The sequence below is a fragment of the Camponotus floridanus genome, unplaced genomic scaffold, assembly GCF_003227725.1.
Source record: "Camponotus floridanus strain SB8 unplaced genomic scaffold, Cflo_v7.5 scaffold108, whole genome shotgun sequence".
Lineage (NCBI taxonomy): Eukaryota > Metazoa > Arthropoda > Insecta > Hymenoptera > Formicidae > Camponotus > Camponotus floridanus.
Window position 1 is genome coordinate 258,709 of NW_020229224.1, and position 20,784 is coordinate 279,492.

General features: G+C 29.8%; 2 protein-coding genes and 1 long non-coding RNA gene across 4 annotated transcripts in view; 1 reads left to right on the plus strand and 2 right to left on the minus strand.

The window, feature by feature from the left end:
- The first annotated feature begins 2,814 nt into the window (after positions 1–2,814).
- LOC105249876 (IST1 homolog) lies at positions 2,815–7,004 on the plus strand. Of its 2 annotated transcripts, XM_025412386.1 has the most exons (7): positions 2,815–2,901; positions 2,984–3,031; positions 3,178–3,487; positions 4,568–5,009; positions 5,268–5,402; positions 5,531–5,584; positions 5,771–7,004. In XM_025412386.1, the coding sequence occupies exons 3-7, from the start codon at positions 3,219–3,221 to the stop codon at positions 5,948–5,950; spliced, it is 1,080 nt and encodes a 359-aa protein (XP_025268171.1). In that variant the 5' UTR covers positions 2,815–2,901; positions 2,984–3,031; positions 3,178–3,218; the 3' UTR covers positions 5,951–7,004. The 2 variants fall into 2 exon arrangements, with proteins under 2 accessions (XP_025268171.1, XP_025268177.1); XM_025412392.1 differs by lacking the exon at positions 2,984–3,031.
- A 432-nt stretch (positions 7,005–7,436) lies between these two features.
- Positions 7,437–20,784, minus strand: part of LOC109610267 (general odorant-binding protein 71) — a 34,586-nt gene continuing 21,238 nt past the window's right edge. Inside the window, exons 4-6 of the mRNA XM_025412356.1 lie at positions 8,019–8,054; positions 7,751–7,939; positions 7,437–7,489 (exon numbers count right to left, since the gene is read on the minus strand). Coding sequence (XP_025268141.1) covers positions 7,463–7,489; positions 7,751–7,939; positions 8,019–8,054 — 252 coding nt within the window. The 3' untranslated portion in view covers positions 7,437–7,462. The remainder of the gene's footprint in view (positions 7,490–7,750; positions 7,940–8,018; positions 8,055–20,784) is intronic.
- Positions 9,296–11,472, minus strand: LOC112639171. Its single transcript, XR_003123335.1, has 2 exons — positions 10,093–11,472; positions 9,296–9,353 (listed from the first exon to the last, which is right to left on the minus strand). It is a non-coding gene; the product is annotated as an uncharacterized LOC112639171 (long non-coding RNA).

Consider the following 20,784-nt stretch of genomic DNA (forward strand, 5'->3'; position numbering starts at 1 on the left):
AAGAAATAAATTTTAGAACACAACTCTGATAAATCTGAGATTTCATGACTTCATCTCCGTAATTAATGAAGAGCCTGTATCATAGACATAGTAAGGGCCTCCGCACAAGGTGTTCCGTATCGCATTACGTTACGTTAAGTATATATTGTAAATTCAACTCCGTACATAAACTTAGACTTAAACTTAAACTTCAGTCAATGCACAGAAAAAATCGCAACGTAAAGATATGTCTTTACGTTATGATTTTTTCTGTGCGTTGACTGAAGTTTAAGTTTATGTACGGAGTTGAATTTAATTATATTATTTTGAACTTGAAAATATTGTATTAATTATTATAACATTTTTATGTATTAATTATTATAACATTTTTAAAAACATGTGCTGATTGTTGTGCACAACGTTTTTTATGAAAAATAAAACTTAAAAAAATGATATAACCTAACCTAACTTCAAGTGCATTTTTATATAAAATAACCTAATATTAATAATATTTTTTTATATTATTATCATTTTTTAAATATAAACATTAGAAAAATGTTGACAAATTATAATACAATAATACATTTCACTTGACGATCGATATATGTACATAGCAGACGACACATTCCAATCGGTTATTCAGTTATGTATAAAGGTGCCTTTACATGGGAGCGTATTAGCGTCGAGCGTTAAAGCGTCAAAAAGTGTGACATGCGCAGTGTGCCTAGTGATTTGTTGAAACGCTGGAGCAGTCAGTAAATCATCTAAATTGCGGAATATTATCAAATATTATCATTATTATCAATATTATCAATATTATCATTATTATCAAATATTATCAATAAAATGTCAGTTAATTATCGTTATCATCAATGGTTATTAGAATGCAGCAGCATTATTAATCATGAATATAAGAAACAAAAAAAAGTTACGTGCACACTCCACACGTTATATCCTATACAAAGAATACATTGTAATAAATAATATTCATGTTGTATTTAGAAAACATATATTGTATTTATGCCAATTATTCCTTCTGTTTGGTTATGTTGTAATACGCTACTAATCGCGCAATTCTATAATATATATTGTATAATGATATCTATTACATCTATTATATCTATTATATTTATTATATATTATATATATTAATACATTTTCTATTAAGAATATACAATCTACTTACCTCTACCGTATTTATTAAAATTTTGTTACTAGACATTGTTTTAGCGGTTTTAGCGTCAAGATGCTGGAATCTGCCTGTTCAGAATTATGCGCAAGGGTGCTGCGCACGTGTTTTTGACGCTCGACGCTTGACGCTAAACGCTTCCATCTAAAGACGCCTTAAGATATACATTATGTACTGGTACATCTAGGGAATCAAGGTTAGCAGTCTAGTATATATATAGAAGTCTGTGGGACAGAGTGTATTGCTGCGGTGGTGAAGCTCAAAGGGTGAGGGGAAAGAAATGTCTACTGCAACTGAATATGAGGCATGTAAGATGGCGACGGATATTAATTTCACGGAGTGTGATATTTTTGAATTCCTTAATATTCAGAAATGATTCAGAATAACACAGCGATTTCAGATGATAGATGATTTCACGGAATCTCTCATATTTTATTCGATTTACGTCCTTGCGACGTGAAAATAGACGCTACATCTGAAGCATCTAAGATGGCCGCGACAATAAACCCCTTACCCCTCAGGCTTCACTCCCATCGTCTAAAAGAGTATTTTATGCTCTGTCCTGTATTTCTTACGTCCATGGTAAGTATAGACCGAGTATCCATAGTATAAGTGTGATGTAGTGATGTGCGATTCTGAATCGATCTTCATGAAAATCGATTTTCTCGACGAGAAAAATCGATTTTTTTGTATCGATTCCATAGCACCTGATTTTTGAGAGAATCGATTTTTTAAAGCTAGAATCGATTATTTTTTTAAGGCTAGAATTCGATTCTACACTCGACTAAAATTGCCGACTCGCAAAGGATCTCGGCCTCGGCTCTCTTTAGGATTAGCTCGACTAGCTTGAATTCCCGAAGGTCTGCTATGATTTTTTAAGTAAAAAAAGTACACTTTAATTAATTTCTTTACGTTTCGGCATATTTCTTCTTTTATAATGTAAAAAAAATCGATTTTCACGAGATCGATTCTTTGTACTCCGATTTTTATGAGAATCGATTTTTACATGTACGATTCAAAATCGATTCAAAAATCGATTTTTATCATACGATCGCACATCACTAGTGTGATGTATACGAAAAGAAAGACAAAAGATGTAAGATGAGTTTCTTTTTCTCTCTTACACTTAACATTGAAAAGAGAAAGAAATTCATCTTATATCTTTTGTCTTTCTCTTATGCATCAACGCTTATAGGCCGGTATTTATAGTCCGATCTTATATTTGAGATCGTCTTAAGTTCGAGCTTGAAATGCTATGCAGCTATTTGATTGGTTGAATGAGGTCTTAAGTCAACCTCCAAGCAGACTTAAGGCCGGTATGCATAGTCCGATCTTATATTTAAAATCGTCTTAAGTCTGCTTGGAGGTTGAGTTAAGACCTCATTCATCCAATCAAATAGCTGCGTAGCATTTTAAGCTCGAACTTAAGACGATCTCAAATATAAGATCGGACTATGAATACCGGCCTAAAGGTGCGGCCTCATTGACGCTAAAAAGTAGCGTCAACCATTGGTTGAACAATGAAGCAACTATACTTACCTCTTTGTTCAACCAATGGTTGACGCTACTTTTTAGCGTCAATGAGGCCGCACCTTAAGACGATCTTAAATATAAGATCGGACTATGAATACCGGCCATACAATGGATGCTCGGTCTATACTTACTATGTCTATGGCCTATATTGTCACACACAAGTGTTGTTATTACATATAATTTGTTATCAATATATCAAGGTATATTAGATTAATCTTAATTATATATGTATTTTTGACATTTTAAAAATAAAATAAATATAAATTGAAAAATTCTTTGCAGTATATTTGACTGCCTAAATAAATATTCTAAAGGATCAAATTGTTTTCGGCAAGTATATTTTCTCTTACTTTTTTTTTAGAAACTTGTGACTTGATTTTTCTATCGAGTGAAATACAATTTCTCACCTCAACTATATTTTTGTGTTATCAAATATACATCAAATATTTATATCCGACTTTTATAAAATATTGCAGGAAAGAAAAATCTATACAGATAGGGAATAGCAAGTGCAAAGATGTTCTCAAGTGGGCCGAACTATACGAAGTTAAAGACACATTTGCGTTTAGCAATTAATCGGCTAAAATTACTGGAGAAGAAGAAAACTGAGTTGGCACAGAAGGCACGTCGTGAGATTGCCGATTATATTGCTGCTGGCAAATCTGAGCGAGCTAAAATTCGAGTGGAGTATATCATCCGGGAAGATTACATGGTGGAGGCAATGGAATTGCTTGAGATGTATTGCGATTTACTGCTTGCACGTTTTGGTCTCATTCAGCAGATGAAGTGAGTTTCAACTGCATTTAATAAATCGTCAAATCATTGCAACTGCATAATGTAACTATTCATTGCAAATTTAATTTTGTTTTATAAACTATACTTTTTTGACCAATTGATTCTTTTCGTTATTTTACATAAAAGTATTGAGATAAATTAATCGAAAATTTAATATTTTCCAAAATATTTCATAATTTATATAAAATTGTCAAGTTAAAATTTAAAAAAAAATTTTATAAGTTATTTAATTTTTAATCCTACTTTTATAATTTCTTAAATATTGTAAGAAATCGATTTACATAAATTAATTCCATTAAAAAAATTAAGTTCTTAAAATCTCTGAGATTGAATTAAAAGCTATCTTATGTCTTATTTGAAATTACAAAATTTTATTTAAAACATTTTGCAATGGAGGACTTAGTTTTCAAGAAACATTAAATATAATAATTAAATATAATTTTTAATTATATATAAATAATATTAATTTTTAATTAAATATAAATATAATAATTAAATATAATTTTAACTGATCTATAAAATTATTTTTATGACACTTATTTATTTTTAAGATATTTTTATAGTATTTGTATACTCTAAATCATTTTTTGACATACAAACACAATTCACATAAACATTAATCACTTAATACTACTGGATAAAAAATTTTTTGAAGTATATATGTACTAATAAATATAACAATTAAAATAATTAAGACAGTAAACAAAAAACTTAATAGTAAACAAAAAAATTTCATATAACAAAATTTTATATTGCTATGTATATTACAATACAATAAATTATATCAAAAATTAATAAAACAAAGTATTTTAAATGAAAGTTGCTTGATTTTTAACATAGAATTCAATTATGTTATTTCTTTCATATGATAATTTGAAATTTCAAAGTTGCCTTTTCACTCTCTTTTGTTTACAAGGTTTTTGAATGATGAAAATGCAAATATAGCATATTTTAAAAGATTCTTTATTATCTGAATTATGTATTTTTATTAAGTAATTCCTGAGATGAAAAATTTTATTTGCTGCACTTACACTCATACATACAATTTCAATTGATTATTATTATTTTCAGAAACCTTGATGAAGGTTTAGCAGAAGCAATATCTACTATTCTTTGGGCAGCACCTCGTATTCAAACGGATGTGCAGGAAATTAAAGTGATAGCAGATATCTTGACATCTAAATATGGCAGACAGTATACAGAAGCATGTCGGGAGGAAGCAATTCAGACAATATCAGAGAAATTGAAACATAAGATGAGTGTGCAGTCACCTTCAAAGTTGCTCGTAGAGAAATATTTGATAGAGATTGCCAAAAATTACAATGTGGATTATGAACCAGATCCACAAGTGATGGCAGAAGCCCAGGATGCAATGTTGATCGACATAGGAGCTAACGGAGGAGAATCGAGAAACAATTTAGATACTGCTAGTGGAGGAATGCCTCATCCACTTGGTTTTATAGGTTTTCCACAGGCACCTTTGTTACCTGATCCTGGATCTCACTCAAATATAGTAATTTAAATAACTCTTTTAATTCTTATATAAAATCATAAATAAATTATATAATTTTAATAAATAATTTTAATAAATTATATAATTTTAATAAATAAATATAAATAAATTATATAATTTTGATAAATAACAATCAGAAAGGATTAATCTTTAATAGGAATAATGTTTAATCTACTTTTTGCACTTTCATTATATATATCACCATTATTTGTGGCATCACATGTTAACATTGTATTATATTGTATATCATAATTCTAGGATTCAGAAAAAGATACTTTATCTATGGGATTCGTATCTCCAATATCTCCGATTGAAAAGGATCAAAATACTCCTTTCAATCCTACTTCATTTTCGTATAATATACCTTTGGATAATGCTAACTCGAATAAACAAGTGAGTAACGTGATTTTATTACATATATATTGACAATTATATAAATAATATTAATAAAATTATTATTAACCTGATACTGATAATAAAATAATTTATTTATTCATAATAACATCTAAAAAATTAATTAGGAAGATTTACCACCACCATACCAATCTGATTTTCCACCTGATTTAAATAAACAGGTAAAATTATACATTTTTTCTATTTTATTATGGAATAATTATTAGAATTATTAAAATAATATTTATTAATATATTAAAATAATATTTGAATTTGATAGAAATTATTATATAATTAGATATATGTGCTCAAATGATAAGATTAGAACCTAGAACTTCCATAAATATAATTTATGTATATTTTTTTAGTCTGATGAAAAACCGAAACCTCAGCCTAGATCTAAAATGCCAATGAACAATTATCAGCTCCCAGATCTGCCGGCAGTGCCAACAGAAAACAATGATCCGTCTACAAATCTTCCCGAGAACGATGATATTGATTTCGACGACTTGATGAAGCGATTTGAAGATTTAAAGAAAAGGAAGTAATGTTTATTGTATATAAAAGTAATATTCGAAAGATTTTTTTATTTTATTGCGAAACGATAATGATATGTAGAAGTTAATAATGCTTTTTATAAAAAAGGTCTATTACTACACACACACACATACACACACATACATACAGGGTAGATCATATTAATCAATATACGCGCGAATATCTCGAAAAAGAGAAGTTTTTTCAAACAATGTTTCAAACAAATTTTATGATTTAGGGGGAGAAATAATGACATTATTAATTTTATTATAGATGGCTTCACTTTAGAGATTTTATCATGAAGGCCATTTCTTTAAATGGAAGTCGATTTTTTTTTAAATAAAAGTTGTAACTGGCAATGAAAGGAATTCAACGGTTTTTTATTTTTTGAAATTGGATAATTTTTCACTGAGATACAGCGTTTCAAAGTTTAAGTGAAAAACTTTCACGCCCATACAATATGCATATTTTGTAATTCCAAACCGCCCTCCATTTGTGTGTGTGTGTGTGTGTGTGTGTTGTTTCTATCCATTATCTGAACTAGTTCTATTTGTTCTATTTGATGATCAACTAGCTTTAGACCGATTGATACATATTTTCTCGCGCTTAGCATTATCCAAGATAAACGATGTGGACGTGGTAGGGCTTTCATCCTTTTGGGATTTTGCGTCCCCTTGCCTCTCACAATTCGGGGTAATGCTGAGCGCGGGAAAATGCGTGTCAATCGGACTGGAGTTAGTTAATCATCAAATAGAAGCAATAACATAAAGAGAAAGGCGGTTTGGAATTACAAAATACGCACACTGTATATGGAGACGTGGAAGTTTTTCACTTAAACTTTGAAATACTGTCGCAGTGAAAAATTATCCAATTTCAAAAAATAAAAAACCGTTGAATTCCTCTAATTGCCAGCTACAACTTTTATTTAAAAAAAAAATCGATTAAAAAAATGATTAACTTAAAAAAATGATTTCCATGATATAATCTCTAAAATGGCGTAATTTACAATTAAATTAATAATGTCATTATTTTCCTCCTCAAAGTCATAAAACTTTTGTTTGAAACATATTTTGAAAAACTTCTCCTTTTCGAGATATTCGTGTGTATTGATTAAAATAGTCTATTCTGTATATATATATATATATATATATATATATATATATATATATATATATATATATGTATGTATGTATGTATGTATATGTATACACACACACACACACACACACACACACACATTTTTATGATGAGAGAAATGCAAATAATAGTTATCTATATTAAAATCTAGTATATACATGTATATATACACGTTATAATATTAATAAGAAAGAACATATAATATATTAATTTATTATATCTCTTTGTGTATAATCATTATATATCCTATGTACTTCTCTAATAATAATTGTATACGTGGTATTTTTTTCTAAATCATATTTTTATAGAAATAATTAATTTCGTCACTATTTTTCTTCTTTTAGAACTTATATTTAATTGCAGCTATTTAAAATATGTGCATAGTATTAATAATTATTCCAATCCTCGCATCTCTGAAAAAATAAACAATTTGATTAGTTTCAAAATATTAAGTTTGAAAAATATAATAATTTTTGCATTTTTAAAGTTTATTTTTATATAATTATTTAAAAAATCAAATTTTTATAGCTTTAGTAACTAGAGGGAACTGATCTTTAAAAATTATAAACTTATATATTTTTTTAAACTTATTTTGAGATCTTTGATTTTATTATGTTCATTAAAATTTAAATAAATTTATTAATAAAATTTATCAATTATGTATATAGACATACTTCTTTTCCCTTTTCGTTCAAGCAAGTTAGAAGATTTTGTGAATAGTAACACTTGTCTTGCCTCATATCCAGGTAATGAAAACATTCTACAATAGCTTCGACTATAAAATCTTGCAACTCTGAATTACGTAAATTATGTGTCATAAGTTGAATAATGGAGTCTTGCTTGGGAAATCCCCTTTGATCTACCTGTAAAATAAAAACTAGGATTAAAAAAGCAAATTACCAATTGCTGTAATTGATTTTTGTAACATTTTTGTGTACTTACTATATTTAATTCATTGAAAAAACACTGGATAAGGCACTACACATAATATAATTCATTATTACGCATAATTATAAGTACAATTATTATACATAAATTATATATATGAGATATCCGTTAATAACTGTTTCCTCTCGTATGCATGTAGAGCGAGCTAAATTGAATAAAGAAGTCCTACTGTTTTACGATTTTCGCAATAATTAATCCCTCTAAAAAGAACTTTACAAAGGTAAAAAAAAAATACGCCAAATATATAAAAAATATTTTACCTTGTATGTAACAAAATGTTTAATAAAAAAAGTCCTTAAAAATAATTTACAATAATTTTCCCTCACAAAATTATTTTCCTGAAAAACAAAACAAATAACTTGTCTAAAAAAAATTAGAAAAAAATAAAATATCAAAACTAAATATGAAACCAATAATTACTATTAGCCAAGTACTTAAGAGCAATTTGTAAATTTGATATAATATTTGATGAAATATCAATCTTATATCGTAGAAATATTATACTTAAATTCTTCCTAGAGAAATTAAAACGCATTTTATATTCATTTAGAGAAACTTGATTTTTAAAATATTTAAAATCAACATTAAATGGGAATTAGGATTCTTTTAATTTCTAAAACATTTTTTATACAATGTGTATAATTTAAAAAAAAAAGGTTTTACGCAAGTTTTAAATCGCACAGTTTCTAAATCGAAGCAAGTTATGAAAACTTGGCGTGCCGGGATTGTAATCGAACATAGATTAAATATTTAATTACATAATATCTAAGATTTTACAGTTTATTGGGGATATATTTGTTTATATTGTAAATATTTACTGAAATATTCCGAATTTTGTTAATCAAAATGATTAACTTTTGGCAGAGAATTTTGCCTTGTGTCAGATACATGGTTAATTTCATTGAATTTATTGTATTATATTAAATATAATTCAAATGAAATTAGCCACGTATCTGACACAAGGCGAAATTCTCTGCCAAAATAAGTTAACCATTTCGATTAACAAAATTCCGAATATTTCAGTAAAAACGCATTAAATATTAAAATAAACATCTCTGCACTGTAGCTAAAATCAAATTGTAATATTCCACGCAATTTCTCAAAATACATAAAAAGTGGATATATTCGTCAATATTGATTTTAAACTACTTTTTGCTGGGATTGTACATTCATCAATCAAAATGCCTTAACACCTGAATTTGCCCGTGCCAAGGCATATTCGGACGACGTACTTCCACTCTATTAAAATTGTGCGTCATGACTATTTAATATTTGGCAACGATGTTTCAAAGCGTTTTTTCACCAAATTCAAACTAATGTGTGACATATCTGAAAAAGTGGTTAAGTGTCAAATATGTCAAAATGTATATGGTTAGAAAGTAAGTAATGCACATTAATTATATAAAATATTAAAATAAAATACATTAAATATATAAAAAATATAAAGCGTGATATAAATTACACATATTAATGCCAGTTTTTTATTGTGTGTCACAGATTTGAGGACGAGCGACTGGTGTTCAAATATAAAAACTTGTCAGAAATAAAATACAAAAAAGAAAGAGGAAAAGGAAGAGAAAAAATATAATGAAAATATGATAAATATATATATTTTTTTGAAATTATTATTTGTATTTGTATACAATAATAAATAAATATAAATTATATAAATATAATATAAATTATATAAATAAATATAAATAAATTATATAAATATAATATAAATTATATAAATAAATATAAATAAACAAGTAAACGTTTTTATAATTCAAAATAAATATAATTAAACATATAATTAACAGACATAATATATACAGGTGTAACACTATGTAACAATATGCAATATCATGAATTACTGAATATTACTGAATATTAAATGAAGTTATTATGAATAGCTGGTCAATTCAGAATAAGAAAAACCAGCGTTTCTTTCTCTGCTAAATTTCTGGAAAAAATAAAACATATGTATATATATATATATATATATATATATATATATATACATATATTATATATATTTATTATGTAATTTATTTTTTTATATTTTTTATTATTATATATTACTTACTTAATACAGTATCCAATATTCTTTTTCTATTACCAGCTGTAATCTTCTTTGCATAGAATAAATTAAATTCTGTGTATATCCTTCTTTCTGCGATAATTGTTGCCAAACTTGATGCATGTGGTTTCTTAAAGCATCTCTTGTCCTGAGTTGACCAGCTCTCCATGATAACTTCATTTGAGCCCAAACATTTTCTATTGGGTTTAAGTCTGGAGACTTTGCTGGCCATCTAATTTGTTAAATGTCTGGATTTTCAGTGAACCATGCTTGCACCAATCTGGAAGTATGAATGGCACTATTGTCTTGTGCTATCTTAACAATTGGATATTGATCTTCAGGGAAAATTCGTCTAATTGCCGGTTTTAATATTTCTTCTAAAATTTCCACATATTCTTCCGCATATCCACATATCCATCCTTGGGGATATCTCTGTGAGTTCTACTAATCCATGAGACGTCATGCATCCCCAGAAGCCTAATGTGATTCTGCTGCTAGTTCTTGATGGAAGAACATACTTCGGATTTAACCGTGTGGTCGTACGCGTGCGATTCACGGATCACCCGTATAAAATAAAAAAAAAGAAAGGTTAATGGTCCGTCAAGCCGTTGTTAGACCAAATGTAAGTCGGAGGAGGATAAGATATAAGATAAAGATATTTGGAAGTCACCAATAAAACAAAGTTAGTCGTATTAAAATATTCTCGCTGTCTTTATTCGCACCGACATTCCCACAAGAATCCAAACAGGCTCGCAGCCCTAAGCACCCGGGCAACTCACGACAATGCTCCTAATACTCGGAACTCGATAATTAAATCTCCTGAACGCGACGTCTGTACTCCGTTACGTCTCGGAGGCGAAGCTCCTAATTTTTCTCACGGGGCACTGTGGCGCGAGATCTCCCACTAACTCTCCATCAGCTGTGGCAGATTTTAATTGGCTAGTTCTCCGTATTCAAAGGTAAACGGCCGATCTTCGCGTCAACAAGTTTTCGTATGACACATCACGCTTCGTCAAAATATACATCCGACAATACGAAACAACAATAGCCTGCCACGGCCGATCGACCTTCTCGAAACTTCTAGATTTAACTACTCGCTTGTAAATATGAAAAGTCCGCTGATCTATTTCAAATGTAAAATTTCAATTTTTAATCTCGCTGAGACTGCAATTAGTTTCAAGCGTCGCCACAACCGGATTTCTGTCCCTTTGATCGTCAGACTCGATATCGCCCTTCTTCTGCGGATGAAAAAACTTTTTCATCCATCCAAACAACGGCATTCCATTTTTCTTGGGGTGTATTCAAATGTTGTCTTGCGAATAACATTCGTTGCCCTCTATGTCGAGGCTTGAGCTTTATTTTTTTTGTTGCAGGCTTACAATGAACTTTTGCAGCACGTAGGCGACGTCTTATTGTTTGTGCACAAATATTTATATCCCTGTTCCTCAGGATATTTATAACAGAATCAAAAGGATTTTCGTCAACAGCTCTTATAATTTCTTGATTTTGTTCCGGAGGGGTGGCACCCGATTGACCACGTCGCCAATTGGCCAATTCAAAATAGGACTCTCTGATTGGTTAATTGTTGCTGATTGCAAACATGGTGGGATGTACTCGTCAGACAGCTGCGTTATGGATAAAAAAAGCATGAAGAAAGAGGTATGGCAAATCTGCAAGACCATCGCAAAAATAATAAAAGGCGACAGAAGACTACTCCGGAATAAATCAAGAAATTATAAGAGCTGTTGACGAAAATCCTTTTGATTCTGTTATAAATATCCTGAGGAACAGGGATATAAATATTTGTGCACAAACAATAAGACGTCGCCTACGTGCTGCAAAAGTTCATTGTAAGCCTGCAACAAAAAAAATAAAGCTCAAGCCTCGACATAGAGGGCAACGAATGTTATTCGCAAGACAACATTTGAATACACCCCAAGAAAAATGGAATGCCGTTGTTTGGATGGATGAAAAAGTTTTTTCATCCGCAGAAGAAGGGCGATATCGAGTCTGACGATCAAAGGGACAGAAATCCGGTTGTGGCGACGCTTGAAACTAATTGCAGTCTCAGCGAGATTAAAAATTGAAATTTTACATTTGAAATAGATCAGCGGACTTTTCATATTTACAAGCGAGTAGTTAAATCTAGAAGTTTCGAGAAGGTCGATCGGCCGTGGCAGGCTATTGTTGTTTCGTATTGTCGGATGTATATTTTGACGAAGCGTGATGTGTCATACGAAAACTTGTTGACGCGAAGATCGGCCGTTTACCTTTGAATACGGAGAACTAGCCAATTAAAATCTGCCACAGCTGATGGAGAGTTAGTGGGAGATCTCGCGCCACAGTGCCCCGTGAGAAAAATTAGGAGCTTCGCCTCCGAGACGTAACGGAGTACAGACGTCGCGTTCAGGAGATTTAATTATCGAGTTCCGAGTATTAGGAGCATTGTCGTGAGTTGCCCGGGTGCTTAGGGCTGCGAGCCTGTTTGGATTCTTGTGGGAATGTCGGTGCGAATAAAGACAGCGAGAATATTTTAATACGACTAACTTTGTTTTATTGGTGACTTCCAAATATCTTTATCTTATATCTTATCCTCCTCCGACTTACATTTGGTCTAACAACGGCTTGACGGACCATTAACCTTTCTTTTTTTTTATTTTATCCGGGTGATCCGTGAATCGCACGCGTACGACCACACGGTTAAATCCGAAGTATGTTCTTCCATCAAGAACTAGCAGCAGAATCACATTAGGCTTCTGGGGATGCATGACGTCTCATGGATTAGTAGAACTCACAGAGATATCCCCAAGGATGGATATGTGGATATGCGGAAGAATATGTGGAAATTTTAGAAGAAATATTAAAACCGGCAATTAGACGAATTTTCCCTGAAGATCAATATCCAATTGTTAAGATAGCACAAGACAATAGTGCCATTCATACTTCCAGATTGGTGCAAGCATGGTTCACTGAAAATCCAGACATTTAACAAATTAGATGGCCAGCAAAGTCTCCAGACTTAAACCCAATAGAAAATGTTTGGGCTCAAATGAAGTTATCATGGAAAGCTGGTCAACTCAGGACAAGAGATGCTTTAAGAAACCACATGCATCAAGTTTGGCAACAATTATCGCAGAAAGAAGGATATACACAGAATTTAATTTATTCTATGCAAAGAAGATTACAGCTGGTAATAGAAAAAGAATATTGGATACTGTATTAAGTAAGTAATATATAATAATAAAAAATATAAAAAAATAAATTACATAATAAATATATATAATATATGTATATATATATATATATATATATATATATATATATATTTATCATATTTTCATTATATTTTTTCTCTTCCTTTTCCTCTTTCTTTTTTGTATTTTATTTCTGACAAGTTTTTATATTTGAACACCAGTCGCTCGTCCTCAAATCTGTGACACACAATAAAAAACTGGCATTAATATGTGTAATTTATATCACGCTTTATATTTTTTATATATTTAATGTATTTTATTTTAATATTTTATATAATTAATGTGCATTACTTACTTTCTAACCATATACATTTTGACATATTTGACACTTAACCACTTTTTCAGATATGTCACACATTAGTTTGAATTTGGTGAAAAAACGCTTTGAAACATCGTTGCCAGATATTAAATAGTCATGACGTACAATTCTAATAGAGTGGAAGTACGTCGTCCGAATATGCCTTGACACGGGCAAATTCAGGTGTTAAGGCATTTTTTGGTTGCCGAGTGTACATACAAAGCATCCTTAAACAGTCCTCTTAGAAGCTAAAAAAATCAAATTTGAGTTACAAAAAATGTTTTACAAAATGACGAATGCTGAAGATAGACTTTGAGAAAGAGAATTTTTTTTAACAATTTTTTTAAATCTGCTGCATTACTGAAAAAATCGGCTCTTTGATGTAAACAATTTTTTTGATAAAATCTTTTGATAAGATCTTTTTTGATAAAATTATATCGTTTTGAGGAAAGATTTAAAACTGATCGTCTATCTCTATGTAAAGTATCTTGGGCTATTCTTCCGAAAACGATCATGCTCCGATTTGAGTCAAATTTTGTAAATAAGTTCCTTTTAGGTACAAAAGAAGTATATGAAAAGGATTTTTGGCGGGAGCGTTCGAAACGGCCACGTTCGAAATGGCCACGTTCGTAATAACAAAATATGTAATTGTTAATTGCAAATTACATATTTTATCTTCGAAACAACTATATGTTTTCTTTACACCAATTGATTCCTTTTATTATTTTATACCTAAAAGTATTAAGGTAAAGTAATCGAAAAATGAATATTTTACAAGATATTTTACGGTTTATGTAATATTAAGAAAAATTTCAAATCTCATAACTTGGAAAGTACTTAATGAAAACTAACTTAATTATAACGTTTTGGAAAGTTCTCGAGATAAGCTATAGCAAATTTGAGTTACAAAAAATGTATGTAATAAAAAATAGGGAGTTCTATTTAAAAAATTGAAGGTGACCTTCACGACTTTTTAAGATCAAACCAATGACACCATCTTATGGCCCCCTTCAAGCCATACAACTTTTGTCTGAGGCATTTTCCGCTATCGTCCCTATCTGAGGAGATATTCCCGTGGACGTATTAAAATGGCCAACTCTGTATACATCTACTAGTCTATAGAGGATATGGACCTCATATAGACATTTAGATATTTATTAGATATTGGATAAATTTTTCCGTGTAGGTTTTATTATATTTTAATTATATATAATATTGTTACGTATAATACAATTAAAGAATAATGAAATTAAATCAACCAAGTCTTTGAAAATACCTAATTTAATTGAAAATGCCTAATTTAATTGATTTTTCGCTTTGTCGAAAGGCGACTTTTAATTTTCTGAAAATGGTCGACCTTAGTCGACTCATAGTCGATAGTTAAAGTCGACAATAAACCGTACTAGAAATAGTTGACTAAACGTCGACTTAAAAAGATAATTTCAAGTTAATTAAAAAATGTCGATTATCAGCAGGCAAATAGCCATTTGTGCTGTGTAGGTTCTTTATATAATTCAAACTCGTTGTATCGATTAAGCCTAGTAAGAATTGAATCCGTTCAGCCGTTATTGAAATCCGGTAATTTGAGTTACTCTCGACTCTCCGACTCGCGTATAGATACACGGAGTGCCTCGCTAATGCTTTACATGAACTTTGTGCAAGACACTACCGTGTCTCTTGATAAAAGACTAACATAAGATCCAAAGTTCTACAGTTCTTTTCTTGCATCAGTTTAATTTCTGATAAATTTTAATTTAAAATAATTTGTTTAAAAATCTGGACTTCTTGCTAGGATTCAAAATATAAAATAAATTATTAGATGAATAAATGAATTAATATACGCAATAAATGAAATAATTCATTTATTGCGTATATTAACTCTTTAAGGACGGAACGGACACTTTTTTTACATCATTTTCGGCGCTAAATCTATATATGAAAATGACTCGTGAAAAATTTGTGAAACAATGATTTTGAAAGCTTAGAATCTCAGCTTTCGGATACCGTTGTCAGATTTGACCTATAAAATTTTTGAAAAAAGTTACAGAAAATTTTTTGAAAAAAACACGAATTTTTTCAGATTCTGTCTCAGATATTTCATGTTTTGAGCTCAAAAAAGGTCTTTGAAAGGATCGCAATCACGCTTAAGAGTGTCATGTGTATCTATGCTAAAAAACCCTGTAGCGTAATTTCAAAAATTCAAGATGGCGGACTCAAGATGGCGGTTCAAAGTTGAAAAAGTCGTGAAAAATGCATTTTTCTTCGACTTTTCGATGTGTATTTCGCTCAATCTTGTAAATAACTTTAAATTTTCGACTTTTTGAAAATCAATATTAGTAATATTAAACGTAAAAACAAGTAAATATATTTAAAAATAGCTCTAAATAAAGCTTGTCTGACATGTTTACCCAGACAGCACACAGATATCCATAAAATATTCTACAAATATCCTTGAAGGATATTGAAAATATCCATAAATATCCGTTTTATGTTCCTCAAATATACAGTGGATATTCATAGCATATCCAAATATAAAATTGGTGGATATAAATTAATCCCTGACATGTCTAAAAGACATCCGAATGGACATAAATTAGCAATAACAGATATACAAAACGGATGTGGATGTAATAACGAGATGAAAAAGGGATTACATACAAAATTTGAATTTACATATTAAAAAGATAAAATATATATTTTTTTAAGCAATACATTTATTAAAGAAAATTTATATCACATATACATTAATGCAATATCACATATTATTTAAATGTTACTTTTTTTGCACAAAAGGATTATAAAACAGATAATTTAAAAAAAATGTATATTATATGTGTGAAAAAAGAATAACCTTTATGATTTAAACATATCATAATTTTTAAACGAAACATATATATTTCAATCCCTAAATAATAATATAATTTATCTATTTCATATAAAATTTTACATAAAAATTTTATATAAAAATTTTATAATTTATACTTATAAAATTTTATAATTTATACTTGCATATTGCACTTTACATCTTAAATAGATAATGAAAAATTATTTTCGTTTATTCGCCGGACATTTACTTGTCCGACTTATAAAATCAATTTAATATCTGAAACCCGTGCTTTTAAATCAGAAATTAAATTGAACAATACATTTTTAATTTTATTTGTTACCTTTTGCAAACTTTATATAATTCTCATAACTGAAACTTAAATACGAGAAATATAGCGCATCGCATGTCGCGTAGCGGTAAACGAACGAACTAATACATGCTTGCGTGCTCGCGAGAAACTTTGACCTCCAAGATCGGACATCTTGTGGACGTCCAAATATTGACCATTAACAGATGTCTTAAATCGGATGTACGATGGACGTTTATTTTATGTCCATGGACGTGTGGACGTAAAATGGACATAAAATGAATATCCATAGAATGTCCTGTGCTGTCTGGATATGGATGTGTACGCTTATTTATCATACGTATACGAGAATTTTCGACAATGTAAAAAAAAATCGAAATATATATATGTGTATATATGTACAGATAATGCGTGTTATCATTTCATATGTTCTTTTGCCGCCAATTTATTTGACGTTGCCCGATTTTCACCGCGTGGAGGTAAACGTATAATGGCAAATCTTTTTTCTTTTTTTCAATTTTTTTCTTTTTTTCTTTTTTTATGTATATTTTTTTTTTATTTTTTTATAATTTTTGATTATTTTATTTTTAATTTTTTTACGGGATTTATTGCAAAGAATGTTGCCAACGATTATCTCCAGCGAGCAAGCCTTGGTAATCTAAAAATACATACAAGACGTAGTAGCCAAAACGAAAAACGTGTTGTAATGATAAATATGAAAAACGAACTTATTACATTTGTAACGAATGTGAAAAATACTATGATATACTGAAATATTGTGACTCGTGCTCATTAGATTTTCATGATGCTAATATAAGACGACTAGAATAATTTTATATTACTAACACATAATCAAAATTTTACAAATCCCGTAAAAAAATTAAAAATAAAATAATCAAAACTTATAAAAAATATAAAAAATAAAAATATACATGAAAAAAGAAAAAAAAAGAAAAAAGATTTTCCAGTATACATTTACCTTCACGCGGTGAAAATCGGGTAACGTCAAATAAATTGGCGGCAAAAGAACGTATGAAATGACAACACGCATTATCTGTACATATATACACATATATATTTATATTTTTTTTTATATTGACGAAAATTCTTGTATACGTATGATAAATAAGCGTACACGTCCATAAACATGCCCGATAAGCTTTATTTAGAGCTATTTTTAAATATATTTACTTGTTTTTACGTTTAATAGTACTAATATTGATTTTCAAGATCAAAAAGTCAAAAATTTAAAGTTATTTACAAGATTGAGCGAGATACACATCGAAAAATCGAAGAAAAATGCATTTTTCACGATTTTTTCAACTTTAAACCGCCATCTTGAGTCCGCCATCTTGAATTTTTGAAATTACGCTACAGGATTTTTTAGCATAGATATACACGACTCTTAAACGTGATTGCGATCCTTTCAAAGATCTTTTTCGAGCTCAAAACATGAAATATCTGAGACAGAATCTGAAAAAATTCGTGTTTTTTTCAAAAAATCTCCTGTAACTTTTTTCAAAAATTTTATAGGTCAAATCTGGCAACGGTATCCGAAAGCTGAGATTCTAAGCTTTCACAATCATTGTTTCACAAATTTTTCACGAGTCATTTTCATATATAGATTTAGCGCCGAAAATGATGTAAAAAAAGTGTCCGTTCCGTCCTTAAAGGGTTAATGTATTCCTATTGCCATATGTAATATTGACATGTATGTGAGATAATTGCACGTAGATTATAGAGATAAACATTTAATAAAAAAACACTAACAGAGTTTTTTAAATGTTCTATAAACGGTTAAATCTTTTTAAAAAAACGTCTTATAGAGATTTAATCTGAATCTAATTTGAAAGCTACAAAAATGGCTAATCGACCAAAGTTTATGTTTTTACAAGTTTATAAACTAACATATTCATCTAAAAATTTTCTGTATGCAATATTACTAGATGGTTGTGATAACATCATTTTTTTCAATATGTTCATTGCAATGTTATTATGATATGTTTGCAATAAGCAACTTACGAAAAGCGAATATTTTAACGTTGCTATAATTTTACAGCCGTAAGTTCAAATCTTAGCAATGATACAGCAAAGTTTCACAATCGATTTACGATATTTTAATGTTTCAATAAAATTATTCAGCAATATATTTACTCTGTGCTTTATGGGTTTCAAAGGCTGTGTTCAGCAGGAAAAGCTGCTTTGCAACTGTTGTAAAATTCGTGAATATGATTGGTGTATGCTCTTAGATTCAGTCAAAATTAAGAGCATACACCAATCAGGCTCACGAATTTTACAATAGTTGCAAAGCAGCCTTTTCTACTGAACGTAGCCAAAGCTTCATTGTACACTGTGCGACAACGATTCGTTCCGTGGTCCCTCTCGCGAGGCAAGGGGAGCGTAGCCTCTAACCAATCAGCCATTGCCACGCTGCCAGCTGATTGGTCACTTCTACGCTCCCCTTGCCCCGCGAGAGAGTGACCACGGAACGAATCGTTGTCGCGCAGTGTACGTAATCACATAAGAAGAATTTACACGTTCAGTTTTCAACGCACGACGTCCAATACTTTTCTATAGAATCGGCGTCATAGATCGAAATACATCGAATCTAGGCATAATATATCCTACATAACAACGGACTCTTTTTGCCACGCGTTAATATTCACGTGATTTCTTAATTAATTTCTCATTAATTATTGCGAAAATCGATAGAAGACTTTTCTACTCAATTTAATCCATTCTATCTGCGCATGAGAGATGATACTGAGATCGCAAACTCTGTGTATGCTACCCAGTCAGCAAAGTCTGTTCAAACAGATTTTGTCAATTTTTGCTACAAATTTTTGTCGACAATGAGATTGCAGATTGTATAAAAAATTTGTTATATCAAATAATGATAACAAAACGTCAGCAGAAATGTTATAAAACCTGCTGACATAATTTGATAGCAGAAACTGAACAGAATTTGTTTAAAATTATCATAGCAAATTGGTTGCAGAAATCGAGCAAAATCTGAGTAATGCAATTTGATGTCAAATTGTTGGCAGAAACCATAGACCTTACAGATATGGACTGGCAATTGCCTATAGTTTCTGTAGAGAAGCAGTGTCCGGAGGAGGTTAGAGAGAGAAACATACTTTTTAGTACTTCTCTTTCTACAAGTGTCCGGAAATATGCATTGCGCATGTCAGTTTTAAATAAGCTAGATTAAGTTTATAATATGATTTATCAAGAAATAAATTATTTGAAACAGTCAAACATTGTTTTTGTATACTAAAATAATAAATATATATTATTGAAGCAAAATTTTTTGGAAAAGTGGTTTTTCTAAACATTATTAATAACATTTTTTAATAAGATATAGAACATAACTTTTCTGTAGCGATTAAAATTGCATATTACATTTTTTTCGTCTTTATATTATATTTATTATATCTTATATTACCTTTTTAGATACTTTTTTCTTTTTCCAAGAAATAATAATGGAATTGCATTTGGTTGTAAAATTTTTCGAGATCTATTAGTCCATTGCAAATGAGATGAACTGAAGTGACGTGAACATACTTTGCTTTCTTTCGTGATTTCACTTATATTGCACACATCCATCCATAATTTTTTATATTTTTCATTTGTTGGAAAACTGAAATTTTTGATGTTTTTCTTTCTTGTACTGTTTATAGAATGTCACTTTATGACATTACGATTTGTTTCATTAATACTTACGAGTAAAAAGAAACACTATTTTTTGATGAATACGTTATATCACAAACAATACATCTTCGAACCATTATTGTTAATCTTTATTAAAATAATTAAATTAATATTAAATACAGAGACTTTCTGAGACTTCAGAGACACAACCTCAATATTATGTTCTCTCTGCAATAATACATATACACATACACATATACATCAATCAGAATGTTTTATTGTATAGTATATGTCAGGTGCATGCGCAAAACGTATTTCCGGACACTTGTAGAAAGAGAAGTACCAAAAAGATGTTTCTCTC

Coding starts and splice junctions, on each gene's coding strand:
- LOC105249876 (XM_025412386.1), top strand. CDS start 3,219: ATGTTCTCAAGTGGGCCGAACTATACGAAGTTAAAGACACATTTGCGT. Junction 3,488..4,567: donor GGTCTCATTCAGCAGATGAA/GTGAGTTTCAAC, acceptor TATTATTTTCAG/AAACCTTGATGAAGGTTTAG. Junction 5,585..5,770: donor CACCTGATTTAAATAAACAG/GTAAAATTATAC, acceptor ATATTTTTTTAG/TCTGATGAAAAACCGAAACC.